Source organism: Hyla sarda, chromosome 4 (genome assembly GCF_029499605.1).
Source record: "Hyla sarda isolate aHylSar1 chromosome 4, aHylSar1.hap1, whole genome shotgun sequence".
NCBI lineage: Eukaryota > Metazoa > Chordata > Amphibia > Anura > Hylidae > Hyla > Hyla sarda.
The window spans coordinates 78797301-78814428 of NC_079192.1; the positions used below are offsets into that span (position 1 = coordinate 78797301).

General features: G+C 41.0%; 1 protein-coding gene across 3 annotated transcripts in view; it reads right to left on the reverse strand.

Moving 5' to 3' along the window:
• Positions 1–17128, reverse strand: part of MXD1 (MAX dimerization protein 1) — a 55343-nt gene that overhangs the window by 12276 nt on the left and 25939 nt on the right. For 2 of the 3 annotated variants that reach the window (XM_056571465.1, XM_056571464.1), the window contains exons 3-6: positions 15127–15156; positions 5464–5578; positions 5212–5371; positions 2421–3253 (exon numbers count right to left, since the gene is read on the reverse strand). In XM_056571465.1, coding sequence (XP_056427440.1) covers positions 3060–3253; positions 5212–5371; positions 5464–5578; positions 15127–15156 — 499 coding nt within the window. In that variant the 3' untranslated portion in view covers positions 2421–3059. Of the gene's footprint in view, positions 1–2420; positions 3254–5211; positions 5372–5463; positions 5579–15126; positions 15157–17128 lie in introns of those variants that run through there. The other variant, XR_008892292.1, reaches the window with a different exon arrangement.

Here is a 17128-nt window from a genome sequence, read left to right on the forward strand (position 1 = left end):
GAGAACACACTCTTTTATAATTTGCAGATAGAGATCTCTATTATATATTTATATACATACAAAAAAGTTTTTGGAGAACATTTATAAAAGCACAAAGTCATAAGAATCTCTAATACATTAGCTATACAAAACATGAATAAATAGATTTAATGTGGTTTATTTACAACTAGGTGTGCTTCTTTATTTTAGTAGCATAACTTAAATGTGTTCCTAGAAAGACTCAAGCAGAGTCCATAAGGTAAGGGGGAGGATGGGTGGCAAACAAGAAAAGAAAAAGTGCCATCAATTGTGGACGCTTCAGACCTGAACTAGTTAAAATGGCCTGTCCCTGAATCGGTTTAGAAATATTCATAGAATACTTTAGTTTGGAATTACGACAGCCCTGCGTTATTAGTTCGGCAAATGTTCCCGTAAGCCCTTTTGACGGTGACCGTTGTGATGGCCCAATTCTGTTTTTGTTGTGGTTTGTGTGATTTGACGGAAATCACTGGATGCAACAGAGATTGAGGGAAAAGATTAGGAAATCTGCATTGCTGGTTAATCTCAAACGTGTTATTTAGGTTTAAGATTGTATATGAGGAAAAAAAACAAAAAAAAAAACGGGAAAGCAAACAAAAGGTCATACAAGGAAACAACGAATACTATTGATAATACGATGGGCAAAATGAACGGTATGGAGTGAAGGCCAGAAGCAACCATCCCTTTACTGGGTGAATGTAGAGTTAATAAATACTTAAAATTATTGCTCCAGTCCCTGTGTGCATACCCACAATATAAGGCCTATAGGGGCACTGGCAAAACACCATATCTGACTACTAGCACTCAATGGAACCTAGAGGGCGGGGCTTCCAGATATTCTTCATTTAAAAAGTAAATCTGATTACTATGGCAAAAAATATCAAACTTGACTGGAGAAACTTGCCTGATCATGCCAAGTAAGAGGCTGTAGGTAGTAGGCAGTGAGTCTTTCGCAGTATTTTCCAACCAGTGTGTTGCAAAACTACAACTCCCGGCATGCTCGGACAGCCTTCGGCTGTCCGTGCATTCCGGGAGTTGTAGTTTTGCAAAAGATGGAGGCACACTGGTTGGGAAACACTCATCCATTGCCTCCACTTTGCCCTAAAAGTTTCAGCTGTCCACATCAAAGTTGGATCGACAGCCGAGAAGATCATCCCCCATCTCCCTGTGCGTTAGTAATCAGATTTTTCTCAATGGAGAAGACGACGTGGCTAGACACAGAAAACAGCTGGCTGATGTGTAAAAAGAATTGCTACTGCGTCTAACCATTGGAAGTCTTTTCTGCTGACATAGGTTCTACAGGTGTACACCTTCTCCACTACTCCTCACTCTTTATCCAGTGCTGGCCTAGGGGCCCACATTGCGGGTTTGGTTACATAAAAGATAAGTAAATGCAAGACATTTTTATATTCTGCACTCCAAGCGCTGAGCAATTCTTGTTCGTCTTTCTATGAGGTAGAAGATAATTAAAATGTCCCAACAGAAAGAAAAAGAAAGAAAAAAAAATCAGCTTAGGGTTGTTGTCCAGCCTAGTTTAAGAAAAAAAGAAAAAAAAAAATAGAAAAAAAAAAAAAAAGAAAAAAAAAAAGCTTTTTGCGAAATGGTTGTAAAAACCTGTGTCCAAAGAACTGCGTGTTCTACTGACAAGAATAAACAAGGCTGCTATTGTCTTTGTACTGGGCGCTCTCTGAATGGATGCACGTCTTCTAGGGATAGATTCTGGAGAGACGCCAGACAATAAAAATAAAAAAAATAAAAACATAAAAACCACACATAAAAACATGAAATTAAGGGCATATGTTCCAAATGCACAGCTTGTAGTCAGGTGCCCACCCTCAGGAGCTGATGTGAACAATGCCAGGCTCTCCAGATGTTTGACATGTCCCAGCCTATTTTGACAGTCAGACTGTCAAGACACAATGAGACCTTTGGTTCTACCACACCTGGACAACCCCACATTGCCGCTGGATAACATCTGAAGTTTGGGAACAGTAACCGATGACTAAGTAATAAGAGTATATTAATGACGTACTGCGAGAAGCAAAGAATTCTATAAGCCATAGTAGATAAGACTCCATTATAACATTACAATAGAGCCATAACAGACACCAACAACCTGAAACGGGAAAAAAATTAAAATAACAATAAAAATGAACAGTTGACAACAAAAGTGGCTTTCGAGATCTCGCAAAAAGCCAGACATTGTCCAGCTTTGTGTTTCTTTAGAGTGTGCTGGGTTCAGTGCAACATTAGGTGCACAAATGTGGGAAAATATAACATATTATTTATATATATATACATATATATATATATATATATATATATATATATATATATATATATATTTCTGTATTAGCAGCATTCTCACTGTTCTTAGCCAGAATCACTGAATAGAGACAACATGTCCCTTCTTCTGTAGCCTCATGGCAGCTTCTGATTGGATAGTATATTAGCTGTAAACTGAAGCCTTGCCGTGTAGCAAGATGCTTTCGACATAAATCCTTCATACCGCTCCCAGATGTGTATTCCAGGTGATGCAAGAAACTTTCCGTGTTGCAGGGAGATAGCAGAACCTCTGTGCTTGGTCGAATCTAGTGGGTGGAGATGACAGATGCAGAAGGGGAGCAGCAACACACACACACTCACCTCCACCTTTGCAGTCAATAAATCTTTACCACGGCTGCATGGTTGCACCTCTTGTACATAAATATATATTAGGTATATTTCTTTTCTATTTGAGTGCTTCGTTGTGTTTCTGGAATGTAGTCTCCTGGAGGACAATGGCTGATGGGATAGCGTGTGATTTCAAATGTAAACTGACACCCACATACCTCTCAGGAGCTCTAGGGAAGGGAAGCAACAAACAGAGCTGGGAGTCTTGAGTGGGCATTTCTTTTTTGTTTTTACGTGCAAGAATATGGTGTGAATGCAGTCACTAGATAAGACAGTCTCTGATGTAGGAGCACGGGGAAGGAGGGTGAAGAATTGCTGGGACACTTGAAAGCTCTCCCCCCCTCCCCTCACCTTCTCTTACTGACGGTTTATAGGGTAACACTGGCTTTGGGATTGTCTTGTAGTACTATTCTTTTAATTCCGGCGCTGGAATAGCCTTCGTCGCTGCAGACACTCTGCAGGCTTCCCCTCTCGTCCAAGTCACTGGCACTGCTGCTACTACTGCTCCAGTCCAATTCTGCTGTTAAATAGTCTGTGCTCTCGACATCCACATCAATCTCCTCTGTGGAGAAAAAAAAAAAAACATACATCTTATGAGTATTATATGGTCCTCCACTTCTCAGTGGACGGTGGAGAAACTGCAGCTGCAATAACTAACAATCCAATTCAGTCACTGGAGATGCAAAGGTGATCCGCAGGTGCATCGGCCCATAACATGTAAAGTAGAGGGGATATCCAGCACTCCAGAAATCCTGTAAAATTTCATTTTATTGTAGAACCATACAAAGCATATGGTTATAATCAAAGTAAAAAAAAAAAAAAAAAAAAAAAAAAAAGCATAGCTTGACATGTTTCGAGGATAACTCCTTAGTCATAAGCCTAAGGGGTTATCGCTATAATCACAAAAGCAGATGCGGAGGCACTCGGATCTTCAGCAGTAGGCTTTATTTAGAAACAGGACATACAACAATGCCTGGCCGACCTAGGTCGGCCAGGCATTGTTGTATGTCCTGTTTCTAAATAAAGCCTACCACTGAAGATCCGAGTGCCTCCGCATCTCCTTTTGTGAATTTGGCTGTGAATTTCTGGATGAGCACCGGCTGCATAGCGAAGAAAGGGGCCGTGAGTAGCGGTTGCGGTGTGGCTTTTACTGATACTATTGGCAGTGCCGACATAGGACTGTTTCTTGCTATTGAGTTATCCCTAATATGCCTCAAGCAATGCCTTTTCTAACCATTATTGAATGTGTATGCTTTTAAAAATTCTACAATAAAATGAAAAAGGGGATTTCTGGAACGCTGAATATTTATTTGTTCTACTTTACAAACTGCGGCTGCATCCCCCTCATCTGTTGTAAAATTAAAATCAGGCTGATTCCTGACAAATTTTTTTGAGAATTTACACATCGTGCAGGCAAAAAAAAAGAAAAAGGAGAACTACAAGCAAGGCAGCTGAAAGGTGAGGAACAAGTCACTTCCCCTTAAAGGTACATATTACAAAGTAATGTTCTGCATATATATTTGCCTATAATGTTCTAATGATAGGTAAGAGGAAGTCCTCCAACAGTAGCACGTGAAATTCAGGATGTTTCTTTACTATATCCACAGAAAATTGTGCAGAAACAGATATCAGTGCATTTTTGGTCTTCTCGATCCTTAGTGATGCCATGACTAAGAATTGCTAAGATCCAAAATGTGTCAGTATCTGTCTCTTTACCTCTTTCTGTGGATGTAATAAAGAAATGTCTTACATTTTACTTGCTACTGCTGGACAACTCAAAGGCTGTCTGGGCATGCTGAGAGTTGTGGTTTCGCAACAGCTGGAGGCACACTGGTTGGCAACCTGTGAACCTTTGAATTTGTTACTGGTTGCACTGCTGGCTAGTCCATGTGCAGGAATGAGAGGTGGAGATTAAAACTGGAGTTTCGCCTACTTATGAAACGATAGGCAAGTTTCTCTTACGAGACAATGTATTGCAGATTTTACTTAAAGGGGTACTCCACTGGACAACATTTTTTTTTCTTAAATCAACTGGTGCCAGAAAGTTAAACAGATTTGGAAATTACTTCTATTTTATAATCTTAATGCTTCCAGTACTTATCAGCTGCTGTATGCTCTACAGTAAGTTGATTAGTTTTCAGTCTAACCACAGTGCTCTCTGCTGACACCTCTGTCCATGTCAGGAACTGTCCAGAGTAGATACGTTTTCTACGGGGATTTGCTCCTACTCTGGAAAGTTCCTAAAATGGACAGAGGTGTCAGCAGAGAGCACTGTGGTCAGACAAAGGCAATTCAAAAAGAAAAGAACTTCCTCTGGAACATACAGCAGCTAATAAGTACTGGAAGGATTACGAGTTTTAAATAGAAGTAAATTACAAATCTGTTTAACTTTCGTTTAAAAAAAAAAAAAAAAAAATGTTTTCCAGTGGAGTACCCCTTTAAGTCAACTAAAATTCACATGTATGAGGATAAACACGATGCAATAAAGGAGAGGAAAGCACATGGTCTGAAAGCACTCACCCCGATCAGAATCCGATCTCTCAGAGGACACCGCTGACCCTATACTGTCCATTCTTATTCTTTCTACGCCAAATTTTTCTAGCTGCCTTTTTAAGTGCCGCTGCTCCCGCTGTAGCTGCTCTATTTGGTGCTGTGACTTTCTGTCACAATCTTCAAGTTTCTATGGAAGATAAAAGTAACATTAAAAAGGGACTATAAACAGTTAATAGCAACTTGATGTGGAGAGCAGCTTTTACCCAGAATCCTACTCACCTTTATGTGCAGCTTCGCTCTTGTTAAGAGACTTAGCGTGGTATGTCTGTTGGATTCGGGACCTAAGGGTACCAATACTTTTAGCTTTTCTAGACATAGCCGCAAATGAGCTCGCCTAGGAAGAAAAACAGGATATTACAGCGGAATTAATACGTAGATCGGAGAAGATTGTCTGTAAATCCGAATAATTAAAAAGTACCCGTCATCAAACCATATTTTCTAAACTATCTCAGATTATATTCTCTAACTACTCCTAACACCCCTCCTGCCCTTAAAAATATTTTCTGTATCATACCTTTCCCCTTGCTCACACTGTGTGAGCCCCCGGCAGGAGAAAGTGGGCGTTCCAAAGCAGGCGCTACGGCACTGAAGGCGGCAAGAGCTGTGTCTCACCATGCCCAGCACACACTTCCTGAGTTTGGTCTCCGGACAGGCCGGGAGGAGACCAAACTAACTGTTTAACTTTTGCAGGGAACCGGACAGAGCCACCTAGTGGCCGTTTTTTCAAACACATTAAAAACATATAAAGGTTGAGAATTTTAACAGCAAATAAATAGCAAAGTGTCTTTTAATATATTGTTCCTTATGTAATTATAAGTTTAGCTTGGTGAAAGGTAGACGATGAAAATGAACTTCAGAAAATGAACTTCAACCAAAGTATTACAGTTTTTTTTTTTCTATTCTGTTTCGCACGTGTAAAATAACATACAGTATGTAGGGACTGCCTATACAACAGGAAGAGCACAATGATGCCAGCTATACAGCAACATAATCCTAAGGGTTCTTTTAGATAGGCTGACCCTATTCCCTATACAAATGACCCTGTAAAGCAGCGTTTCCCAACCAGGGTGCCTCCAGCTGTTGCAAAACTACAACTCCCAGCATGCGTGGACAGCCTTCGGCTGTCCGAGCATGCTGGGTGTTGTAGTTTTGCAACAGCTGGAGGCACCCTGGTTGGGAAACACTGCTGTAAAGGGAACTGGTCACCATCTAGATGGAGGAACTAAGAAGATTGACATATAGATTATTCATTAAAATCCCTGCAGTTTCTTGGTAAAGGAGTCCGGTAGGTGGTCTTACTCAATGATCGACGGCCCTCCCTGTATGAGCAAGTGTCAATCAATGGTAGAGACCACCCACTGGACTCCTAAGCCCAGCATAAGCAGGGATTTTTAATGAATAAAATATAAGTTATACTGAATCTTTTCCTACAACTCTATATATGCATCTGTCCAGCTCATCCTCCATAAACAGATCAGAACAGATCCACAGCAGATCAGACATCTTGTTCAATGCGGTACTGGACCTCTGCAATTGCTCAAACACATCAGAGTGTCAAAAGATTCCAATAAAATCGTGTGTATGGGCAGCGTCAAAAGATTGGCCCTACTGGCTGTCACCCAAGTTACATAGTAGCATAGTTCATAAGGTTGAAAAAAGACCAGAGAGTCCATCAAGTTAAACCTAGAACCCTAATGAGTCCCTTCTGAGTTGAGTTGATCCAGGGGAAGGCAAAAAAAAACCTGATACTCGAGGTAAAAATTCCTTCCCGACTCCAATATGGCATCAGAATAAATCCCTGGATCAACCTTCTGTCCCTATAAATCTAGTATCCATAACCTGTTATGTTATTATTCTCCAAAAATGCATCCAGACCCCTTTTGAACTCATTTACAGAGTTCACCATGACCACGTCCTCCGAGAGAGAATTCCACAGTCTCACTGCTCTTACAGTAAAGAATCCTCGTCTGTGCTGGTGTAGAAACCTTCTTTCCTCTAGATGTAGAGGATTCCCCCTTGTTATAGATACAGTCCTGGGTATAAATAGATCATGGGAAAGATCTCCGTACGGTCCCCTGATATATTTATACATAGTTATTAGGTCTCCCCTAAGCCTTCTTTTTTCTAAACTAAATAACCCTAATGCTGATAATCTTTCTGGGTACTGTAGTCCTCCCATTCCCCGTATTACTCTGGTTGTCCGTCTTTGAACCCTCTCCAGCTCCACTATATCTTTCTTGTACACTGGTGCCCAGTACTGTACACAGTATTCTATGTGTGGTCTGACTAGTGATTTGTACAGCGGTAGAATTATTTCCTTGTCGTGGGCATCTATGCCCATACTATTGTACCCCATGATTTTATTTGCCTTGGCAGCAGCTGCCTGACACTGGTCACTACAGCTAAATTTACTATTAACTAAGACTCCCAAGTCCTTTTCCACGTCAGTTGTCGCAAGAGTTCTCCCATTTAATACATAATCCCAGCCCGGATTATTCTTCCCCATGTGCATTACCTTACATTGATCAGTTGTGAACCTCATCTGCCACTTCACTATCACTGAAAAATTGACACACACCAGTGTCGGTTAGCTATATCAACCAAAAATGAAATCACAAAAATAGCAAAAAAGTATCACTTTATTAGATTTATAATAACCATCAACTGCAGAGATTCGTCAGCATAAGTAAAATTAACAACATTTGTAGAATTTACCTCCCAAGGTTAGTCTAGGATATTTAATACATGAAAAATAGAAGACACTGACATAGTTCTTCAAATATATAGGGGAATCAAGCAGTACATATGATGATTTTATTCTGCAATTAAATTAAATGCAAAAAAATAGATAGAAGTATGACAAATGTGTGTGTATATATATATATATATATATAAATATAAAAAATAACCAATAATCATGAAGAATCCCTAATATATAAGGACAAGGGGGCCACAGTACTTCCAAAGCAAGTATCCAGCTATGGGAAACATCCCTCAATATCCAAATGTGGTCTGTGGGTCAGATAAATACCGCATCTTACTTCTGCCAATCAGGGAGATATAGATGGCCCAGAATCTATAAATTCTGCCTAAAACCAACACAATATATTGGCTATTCTATTAGTATACATCAGTACAAACAACCACCACCACATGCATGATATCTTACCTACAGTACTGTCCCTGCAAGTGGACCTGATCCAAAAAGCTGCCCATATGGCCGTCTTATAGCAAACCCCTTAGCTGCGGTGATTCCATAATTTAGATCTATAATAAGATATATGGTGACATTGTGCCACTACCAAATTATAATGGATAATCACATATTATAAAATCTCAAATTCTTTCCTTACCCTCCGTCCTGTAAGTAGATAGCGTACGCTGCAGCTGCTGATCCAGACTGCGGGTACCTACTACTCCTCGTGCTCTCTCTTAAATATCCCCCAAGGGAATCAGGATTGCGCTCAGCCGGAACACCAAATGCATCACTTCCGGCCGAGACGCATCACAGAATCCCTGTATGTTCACTGCAGAGATGTCCCGCGTTTCCATTCAGGCAAGTCATGTGATCGTGCGCATCACATGATCACGTACACCCGCCTGGAATAGAAGCAAGTCTGGCAACCTCCTAGTTTCAATGTTGTCATCCGCCCTTACCTCGCATCATTTCCTATACGAGACAAAATGCACTAAGGCTTAATATATGCACATATCCTTACTGGAATATCCTATTTAAGTGTTAAACAAGGCAACGGAACCCATAGGACTTAATTAAATCACCACTAAAGAAAAAAGGAATATATATAAGAGGGATAAAACTAAAGAGAGGGATAATAGACAGGAGAACCAAGACATATCACATAAATAATCAAATATATACAAAAGGGAAAACAAATCAATACTAAATCGATTACAATAAGGTATGTGTCAATAAGGAATCAAAGTCAAATGACATATTAATATCGCTCACTAGAGCCAATATTTATTGAGGTTTTCTCGCAAGATGAAAAATACGGATCACACCTCATATCCTCATACGCCCTGGTAAATCATACCAAGGTGAGTGAGGTATTCTAGAACTATCTATTAATTCAAAAAATGAATACCTAAACCAAAAACAATAATTAGAAATTAGAGGCAACACAATAGGGGTGACTATATAAAACAGCCATATGTCAAGCGTTGGTTTAGACCTAATGGTCTTCCAGAGCGCATCCTAAAGATCCATTCAGACTCCTTTTGTAGGATCAGTCTATCCCACGTACCTCCCCTGGGGGATTTCCGAATGACTTCCATAACCCAAAAGGAAATAAATCCACTATCTCCTCCATGCTTTTCCCATATATGCTGTGACACCGGAGTGTCCCTCCTGTTTTGTATATCACATATATGTTCTCGGACCCTCTTTTTGAAGGCCCTCTTAGTCTTACCTACATATTGTAGGGGACAACTGCAGGTGCCAATATATACTTTGCCTTCCATGTCACAGTTTGCAAAATCACGAATCCTGTATTCTCTACCTGTAACCACACTACAGAATGTCTTAGTCTGCTGAATATTAGTGCATGTCTGGCACCTACCACAGCGGAACATGCCCAGGGGTTTTCTCTCTAACCAAGTGCCCTCTCTCTTTGGCCCCTGGAAGTGGCTATGTACCAGTCCATTTCTATTTGATCTACCTTTTCAAAAAGGTTATTGACAGAGATGGAGAAATTATATCCGTAAGATCATGATCTCCTAGTTTAAAGGGCCAGTGTCTTCTAAAGATGCCCTTAACTCAAAACCTGGTTGTCATAGGTGCCGATTAACCTAACCCCATTTTTTTTCAGTGGCAACTTTCTTAGGAGTCAGTAGATTTCTACGTTCTGAAACAAGGGCTCTTGTGTATGAGGCAGTTAGGGTCTCTAAGGGATACCCCCTTTCCGTGAATCTATCATGCAGGTCCTTGGCTTGTTTGTTAAAGCCTTCCAGCGATGAACAGTTTCGACGGATCCGTAAGAATTGGCCCATCGTTATGCCCTTTTTCAGGGACTGGGGATGAAAACTGTCCCATCTTAACAAACAGTTTGTCGCTGTCGGCTTTCTAAAGGTGGTTGTTTCCAAGAAACCAGCATCCCCTCTTTTGATAAGTACATCCAAAAAGGGTAATTCCTTGTGGTTAATCTCGATTGTAAATCTTAGACCCAAAGGATTACAGTTTAGGCCATCTACAAACTCCTTAAACAGTCCTTTACTTCGGGACCACACAACAAGTCATCTATGTATCAGCCCCAAAAAGTAACATGGGAATTCCAGTTGCTACCCTCCTCCCCAAAAACAATGGTACTCTCCCACCAGCCCAGGGTTAAATTGGCATACGAGGGAGCAACTGGGCTCCCCATGGCAGTTTCCCTGAGCTGGTTGTAGTACAGAGTATCAAAAATAAAATAATTATGGGTCAACAAAAATTCAAGCAACTGGATGACGTATCCACTGTGTGTCCGGAAGTAAACTCCCCTTGTTTGGAGAAAAGATGATACTGCCCTCAGACTGTCCTTGTGTCTAATAGAACTGTATAAAGCTTCAACATCAATTGATGCTAGAAGCATGTCATCATTGAGTTGGATACCATCTATCTTCTGGTAGTGTCCCAAATGAATGACGGTAACAGAGACACATACTCCCTCAAAACCCTGTCTAAATAAATACCAACGTTCTGTGTTATAGAATCAACCCCCGACAATAGGGCGGCCCTTTAATGGGGATACCCCTTTGTGTATCTTAGGGAGTGAGTAAAAAGGTGGGAATCTGGGGATGAACTGGACACATGAATTTACACTCTTGGTTTGATATCAATTTCTGATCAAGGCCCCACATTAGTAATCGTTCTAATTCATCCTTAAGTTGGTTAGTGGGGTCCCTTGGGATGACTCTATATGATTCTCGGTCTCGAAGTAAAGATAACGTCATCTCTCTGTACATGTGTCCATAATCACCAGATTCCCACCTTTATCAGATGGTTTAATGGTTATTGTAGAGTCCTGTTCCAGTATTTTTAATGCGGTCATTTCATTATCTGAAAGATTAGATGGTATATAATCATTACTGGGTTACTACTTCCAGGAATACATCTAAATTAGGAGTCCATAGGAGGTGGCATTTTAACACTTTTAGGCCTCAAGGTAGTAAATGGGCCCTTTCCTAACTCTCTCATTTTCAGTGAGTAATCTGCCATTAGTCTCACTTGTGGTAAGTCCCCAGCCGAGATTCCTAATTCCTCGCATTTTTCAAGGTCACAGTTTAAAAAAAACTTCCTCCATTTATGTTTCCTAACGAAAAAGTTAACATCCTTAACCCAATCAAAAGCTTTGAATTGTGTAGTGGGTACAAAGCCCAGACCATTTGATAGGACCGAAATCTCGGTTGAGGACAGAGGTCTACTGGACAAAAAAAAAAAAAAAAAAAAAAAAAAAAAAAAAAAAAAAAAAAGGAGGTAGATGAAGAGGCTGAATTTCCACCTCTGCTGCAGTGTATCATTTTCTTGATGTATATTTCGTTGTATGTCAATATATTTTCCCTCGTACCTGTATTGTATTATTCTTTAATCCCCTTATGAAACGCTATATGATATCAGATATACAGGGAAACGCGTCGGGTTTGTGGGTGTGTGCCTCAGGAGAACCGTTGTTTAATCTTCACCATTCGGAGAGTGTTACACATATTGTTCTGCAGTTTTTGTGAATATAAAGAATGGGGTTTTAATGTTGTTTCTAATAAAGTGATACTTTTTAGCTATTTTTGTGATTTGATTTTTCATCCGCTTCTCATCCCAAACCTCCAACCTATCCAGATCCATTTGTAACAGTGCACTGTCCTCTATAGTGTTTACCACTTTACAGAGTTTAGTATCATCTGCAAAGATTGCTACTTTACTATTCAACCTCTCTATAAAGGTCATTAATAAATATATTAAATAGAACAGGACCCAAGACTGACCCCTGTGGTACCCCACTAGTAACAGTCACCCAATCAGAATAAGTAACATTAATAACCACCCTCTGTTTCCTATCACTGAGCCAGTTACTTACCCATTTGCACACATTCTCCCCCAGCCCAAGCATTCTCATTTTATGCACCACTCTTTTATGTGGCACTGTATCAAATGCTTTGGAGAAATCCAGATATACGACATCCAGGGATTCCCCCTGGTCCAGTCTGGAGCTCACCTCCTCATAAAAGCTTATCAGGTTAGTTTGACAGGACCGATCCCTCATAAAGCCATGCCGATATGGGGTCATACATTTATTTTTATCAAGATATTCCAAAATAGCATCCCTTACAAAACCCTCAAACAATTTACATACAAACGGAGGTTAAACTAACAGGTCTATAATTCCCAGGGTCACCTTTTGATCCCTTTTTAAATATTGGCACCACATTTGCCATGTGCCAGTCCTGGGGAACAGTCCCTGTTACTATAGAGTCCCTGAATATTAAAAATAGGGGGTCTGTTTATTACATTACTTAATTCCTTTAGAACACGGGGGTGAATGCCACCTGGACCTGGTGATTTTTCTATTTTGTTTTTTTGCAGGCAGCACTGTACTTCTTCCTGAACGATGGTTCATTTGGAACAGATTACTATCGTACGTTGAGGGACCACTGTATTATATTATGATCACTATTTCCTAGGTGTCCTTCTACTTGCACATTAATTACTGTCAGGTACGTTGGTTAATATTAAGTCTAGTAGGGCGCCCCCTCTGGTCGGGCCCTGCACCATTTAGGACAGATAATTGTCTTTAGCTATAGTCAGAAACCTGTTTCCTTTATGAGATTCACAGGTCCCAGTCTCCCAGTTTATATCAGGATAGTTAAAGTCCCCCATTATTAACACCGCATTCTGATTTGCTGCTTTGTTTATTTGCCTCATTAATTGATCTTCTGCCTCTTCCATTATGTTTGGTGGCTTATAGCAAACCCCTATGAGAATTTTTTAATTTTTATCTCTATATATTTCTACGCATAATGACTCCACATTATCGTTTCCCTCCCATATATGTAACCCTGTATGTTGACCACACAGTCACAGCTATCGTCCAACCAAGTCTCTGTTATACCCACTATGTCATAATCCTCCTCAGACATCATCAACTCCAGTTCCTCAGTTTTTTTGGACAGACTTCTGGCATTAGTCAACATGCAATTCAATGGTATATGTTTTTTTTTCTATGAAGCCTATCCCTATTAACTATTCTAACCCATCCCTCTGTCCACCCCCAGGTACATTATTAAGCCCCCCCCCCTCTATCTACACTATCTTCCTACTCTATGTTGTAGGTTCCCCCCCCCCCAGACCCCAATTTAAACACTCCTCCACCCTTGTAGCCATCTTCTCCCCAAGCACAGCTGCACCCTCGCCATTGGGGTGCAGCCTGTCCCTACGGTAGAGCTGGTATCCGACAGCGAAGTTGGCCCAATTCTCCATGAACCCAAACCCCTTCTTCCTACACCAGCTTCTGGGCCACTTGTTTACTTCCCTAATCTCCCGCTGCCTCTCTGGTACAGGTAATATTTCTGAAAATACTACCTCGGAGGTCCTTGCCTTAAGCTTGCGGCCTAAGTCCCTGAAATCATTTTTAAGGACACTCCATCTACCTCTTACTTTGTCATTGGTGCCTATATGTACCATGACTGCTGGGTCCTCTCCAGCCCCACCCAGCAACCTGTCAACACAATCCGCGATTTGCTGAACTCGAGCTAGCTCTGAAATGGCATCCCCCTCATTTGCCAACTGGGAAAACTTGTTGGGGTGTGCCAGTTCAGGACTAGCCACCCTGACACTTCTCCTTCTACCCAGTTTTCTAACTGTAACCCAGCTAACTGCCTGACTGTCCTGCACTTACGTCCCACTATCACCCCCCCCCCCCACCTCTACCCCAGAGAGTGCTTGCTCAGTGAGCAGGAAACTATTCTCCAAGTTTTCAATGCATCTCAGTGTTGGCAGTCGCTCCTCTAGATCCAGGATCTGGGCTTCTAAATGAACAACTCGCACACATCCTGCACAACAATATGCACCCTCAAACTGCTGTTCAAGGATTGCATACATTGTGCAAGATGTATACCGGACTGCGTTTTCTAAGATGGAGGCCATCTAGTGTGTATTTCCAAATTATGTCCATTCAACTGAATTTACCACAGGTGACTCCAGATGAGGAGTAGAAACATCTAAAAGATGGTCAAGAGAAATGGGCGGCCCCTAGAGCTAAATGTGTTAAAGGCAAGTGTCATTGTCATTAGTGAATACTAATGTCTATGCCAAATTTTAGTTTTGGCTTTTTAGTAGATTGACAAAAATTGTAGAGCAGAATGATGGGGGAAAACTATTTTTGTACAAGGTCTCATCATAACAAAATTTGATGAATTTGAAAAAAAAGAGTCTGAAAACTTTCCAAATGCATTGTAGAGAGATACTTTTACTATCCCCAGCATTACTTTAGTATCATGAAATATAAAGACTATTCCAAACACAATGTACTATGTGAACAAGAAGCAGGTGCATTACTGTACAAACTAGACCCTGTAAATCAACTTTTTTTGGAATAGGGAAATATGACACAAGCCTACCCAATAATTATGGCAATTACCAGGGTGGAGTAGAATTGGAAAGAGAATACAAACAACAATATCTATACAGACACTAAAATAGATGTGTAATGACTCAAAGAAAGAATCAGGTGATAAGTGACACCCTGTGGCCCGGCTCTGGAGCCACCACTGTGGACTTAGACATGACTAAAAGGAAGAAGTGAGGAGACTGTTTTCCTTCTATCTGTAGGAAGAAATGGCCAGGATGACGATAATGAGGGCGAATCAAGAAACATGTAAAGAGACTGGACGTACCTGTTCTTCTCCATTTCATTATGGGTTGATCTGAAATGCAAAAATAACCAATGAATTAGTCACATCCTCTCTAATATTAGGCTTACAATTACAGTCATTTAAATATTAGAAGCACGGCCTTGTTAAAAGCAGAGGTGGATTTATTGTCAGAGACAAGAGAGGAGCATTGTGTGGGTGAACCTGTTACTAGAGGTGTAGAGCACATGGTGTGTCTAGGTGGGATCAGGATTATAATCCATACTGAGCAGAGATGAATGAAAGCCGACTGTCTAGTTTTAGATTCAAGCCAAGACCATGGCTGGAAAAGGCCCAAGGCTTGCAGGCATTCAGGTAGTCAAACATTTTAACTTCATGAGGTTGGGAAAACGCAACAAGATCATGTGGCAAGGATAAGCCCAAAAGTTTTACATGGACATATCAACCAATTAAAGTGGTCACCTATGTGGCTGCATTAATGGGCTATTCATGTCTTAGGCTACTTTCACACTGCCGTTATACGGCAGTGTGATGGGAGTCAGGGGAGAATAGCGGGAGAAAAATTACTGCAAGAGCCATCTTTTTCTCCCACTACTCCCGTCAAAAAATTACAGGTCCCGGCGCCCCCCCATAATAGTAAAGGGGAACCAGTGGGACCCGTTGTTGCCCTTTGCTCCCCGCCATTTAAGTGACAAAAAAAAAAAATTAAATAAAAACTTTTAATGGCCGTCCTCAAGGGGGAGCACCGGCAGTGTGAAAGGGGCCTTATGGGCAGCACCATGGGAGTTCCAACTATCTAATGGTTTGTCTACCCCATTGTCTTAAAAAGGGTGCATTGACACCATGTTTTAGCGATCCGGCAGATATTTTTCAAATCCGCCCACTGCCGTATCCTCGCCGGACCCACACCAAGTCTCATTCATTTAAATGTGGCTCATTTTTGCACAGTATCCGGTTTTGTGGCCATACTGAAAATTGTGGTATGCACGGGATACTGTGCAAAAATTAGCCGACCAGAGTCAGATAGTAACGCATTTAAATGAATGAGATTCGGCAGCTGCCGGTTTTGAAATTTCCCCGTCAGATCTGGCAGCCAGATTACTAAAACGTGGTGTGAATGCACCCAAAAGCATATAAACAAAAAAGGAATCAAAAAAGGGTTGTCCGCTTTGGACAATCCCTACTTCTTAGAAGAATACCCCACTGATAAAGTGATCCCCCAGTGATCAGCTTTAATCTGTGGGCAAATCTGGTGCTTGGTTTTTGATTTCCCTGCAGTGCCCCCACAGGTAAAAATAAAGCATTACATAGTGCTTGTTCAAATTAATGGGTAATGCTGGACGGGTTCCCCTATTGCAGATGCTGCTCTTTGTAATTGTTCTTCATTCTGAGATGAGGATCCTAAACATTATAACCCTTGTATAAATTCAGAATTTCCTAATAGGACACATAAAAGGGAGTTGGGAAATCCCTGTAGAAATCAATGGGGATCCTGGGGGAGAGCACCCATCGATTAAATATCGATGGCCTATCCTAAACCTAGGCCATTAATGTACGAGCCCCTTTAATGTCAAGAGTTGGCTGGGGACTAGAAACTAGGCATTAGTTCCCCCCCCACATCCAATGGTTACATCATTCATGGATAATACTGTATTGTAAGCCTACACTAAGAGCGGGATTTAGGAAAATGGCACTTTCCTAATACAGCGGTCTTCAAACTGTGGACCTCTAGATGTTGCAAAACTACAACCCCCAGCATGCCCGGACAGCCAACGGCTGTCCGGGCATGCTGGGTGTTGTAGTTTTGCAATCTCTGGAAGTCCCCAGTTTGTAGTCCACTGCCCTAATATATGCTTATCACTTGAATTGTTCATTTATAATAGTAAAATGTCTGCTATTCCCTCCTCACATTGAGGTGTATAGAAGATTCAAAAGTCAGCAAAGTATCCAGCATCCAACAAAAGAGCAGTCATTGTGGACTACTATAATAAAAAGCCGCTGTGTACTACTATAGTAACAAGCTAAA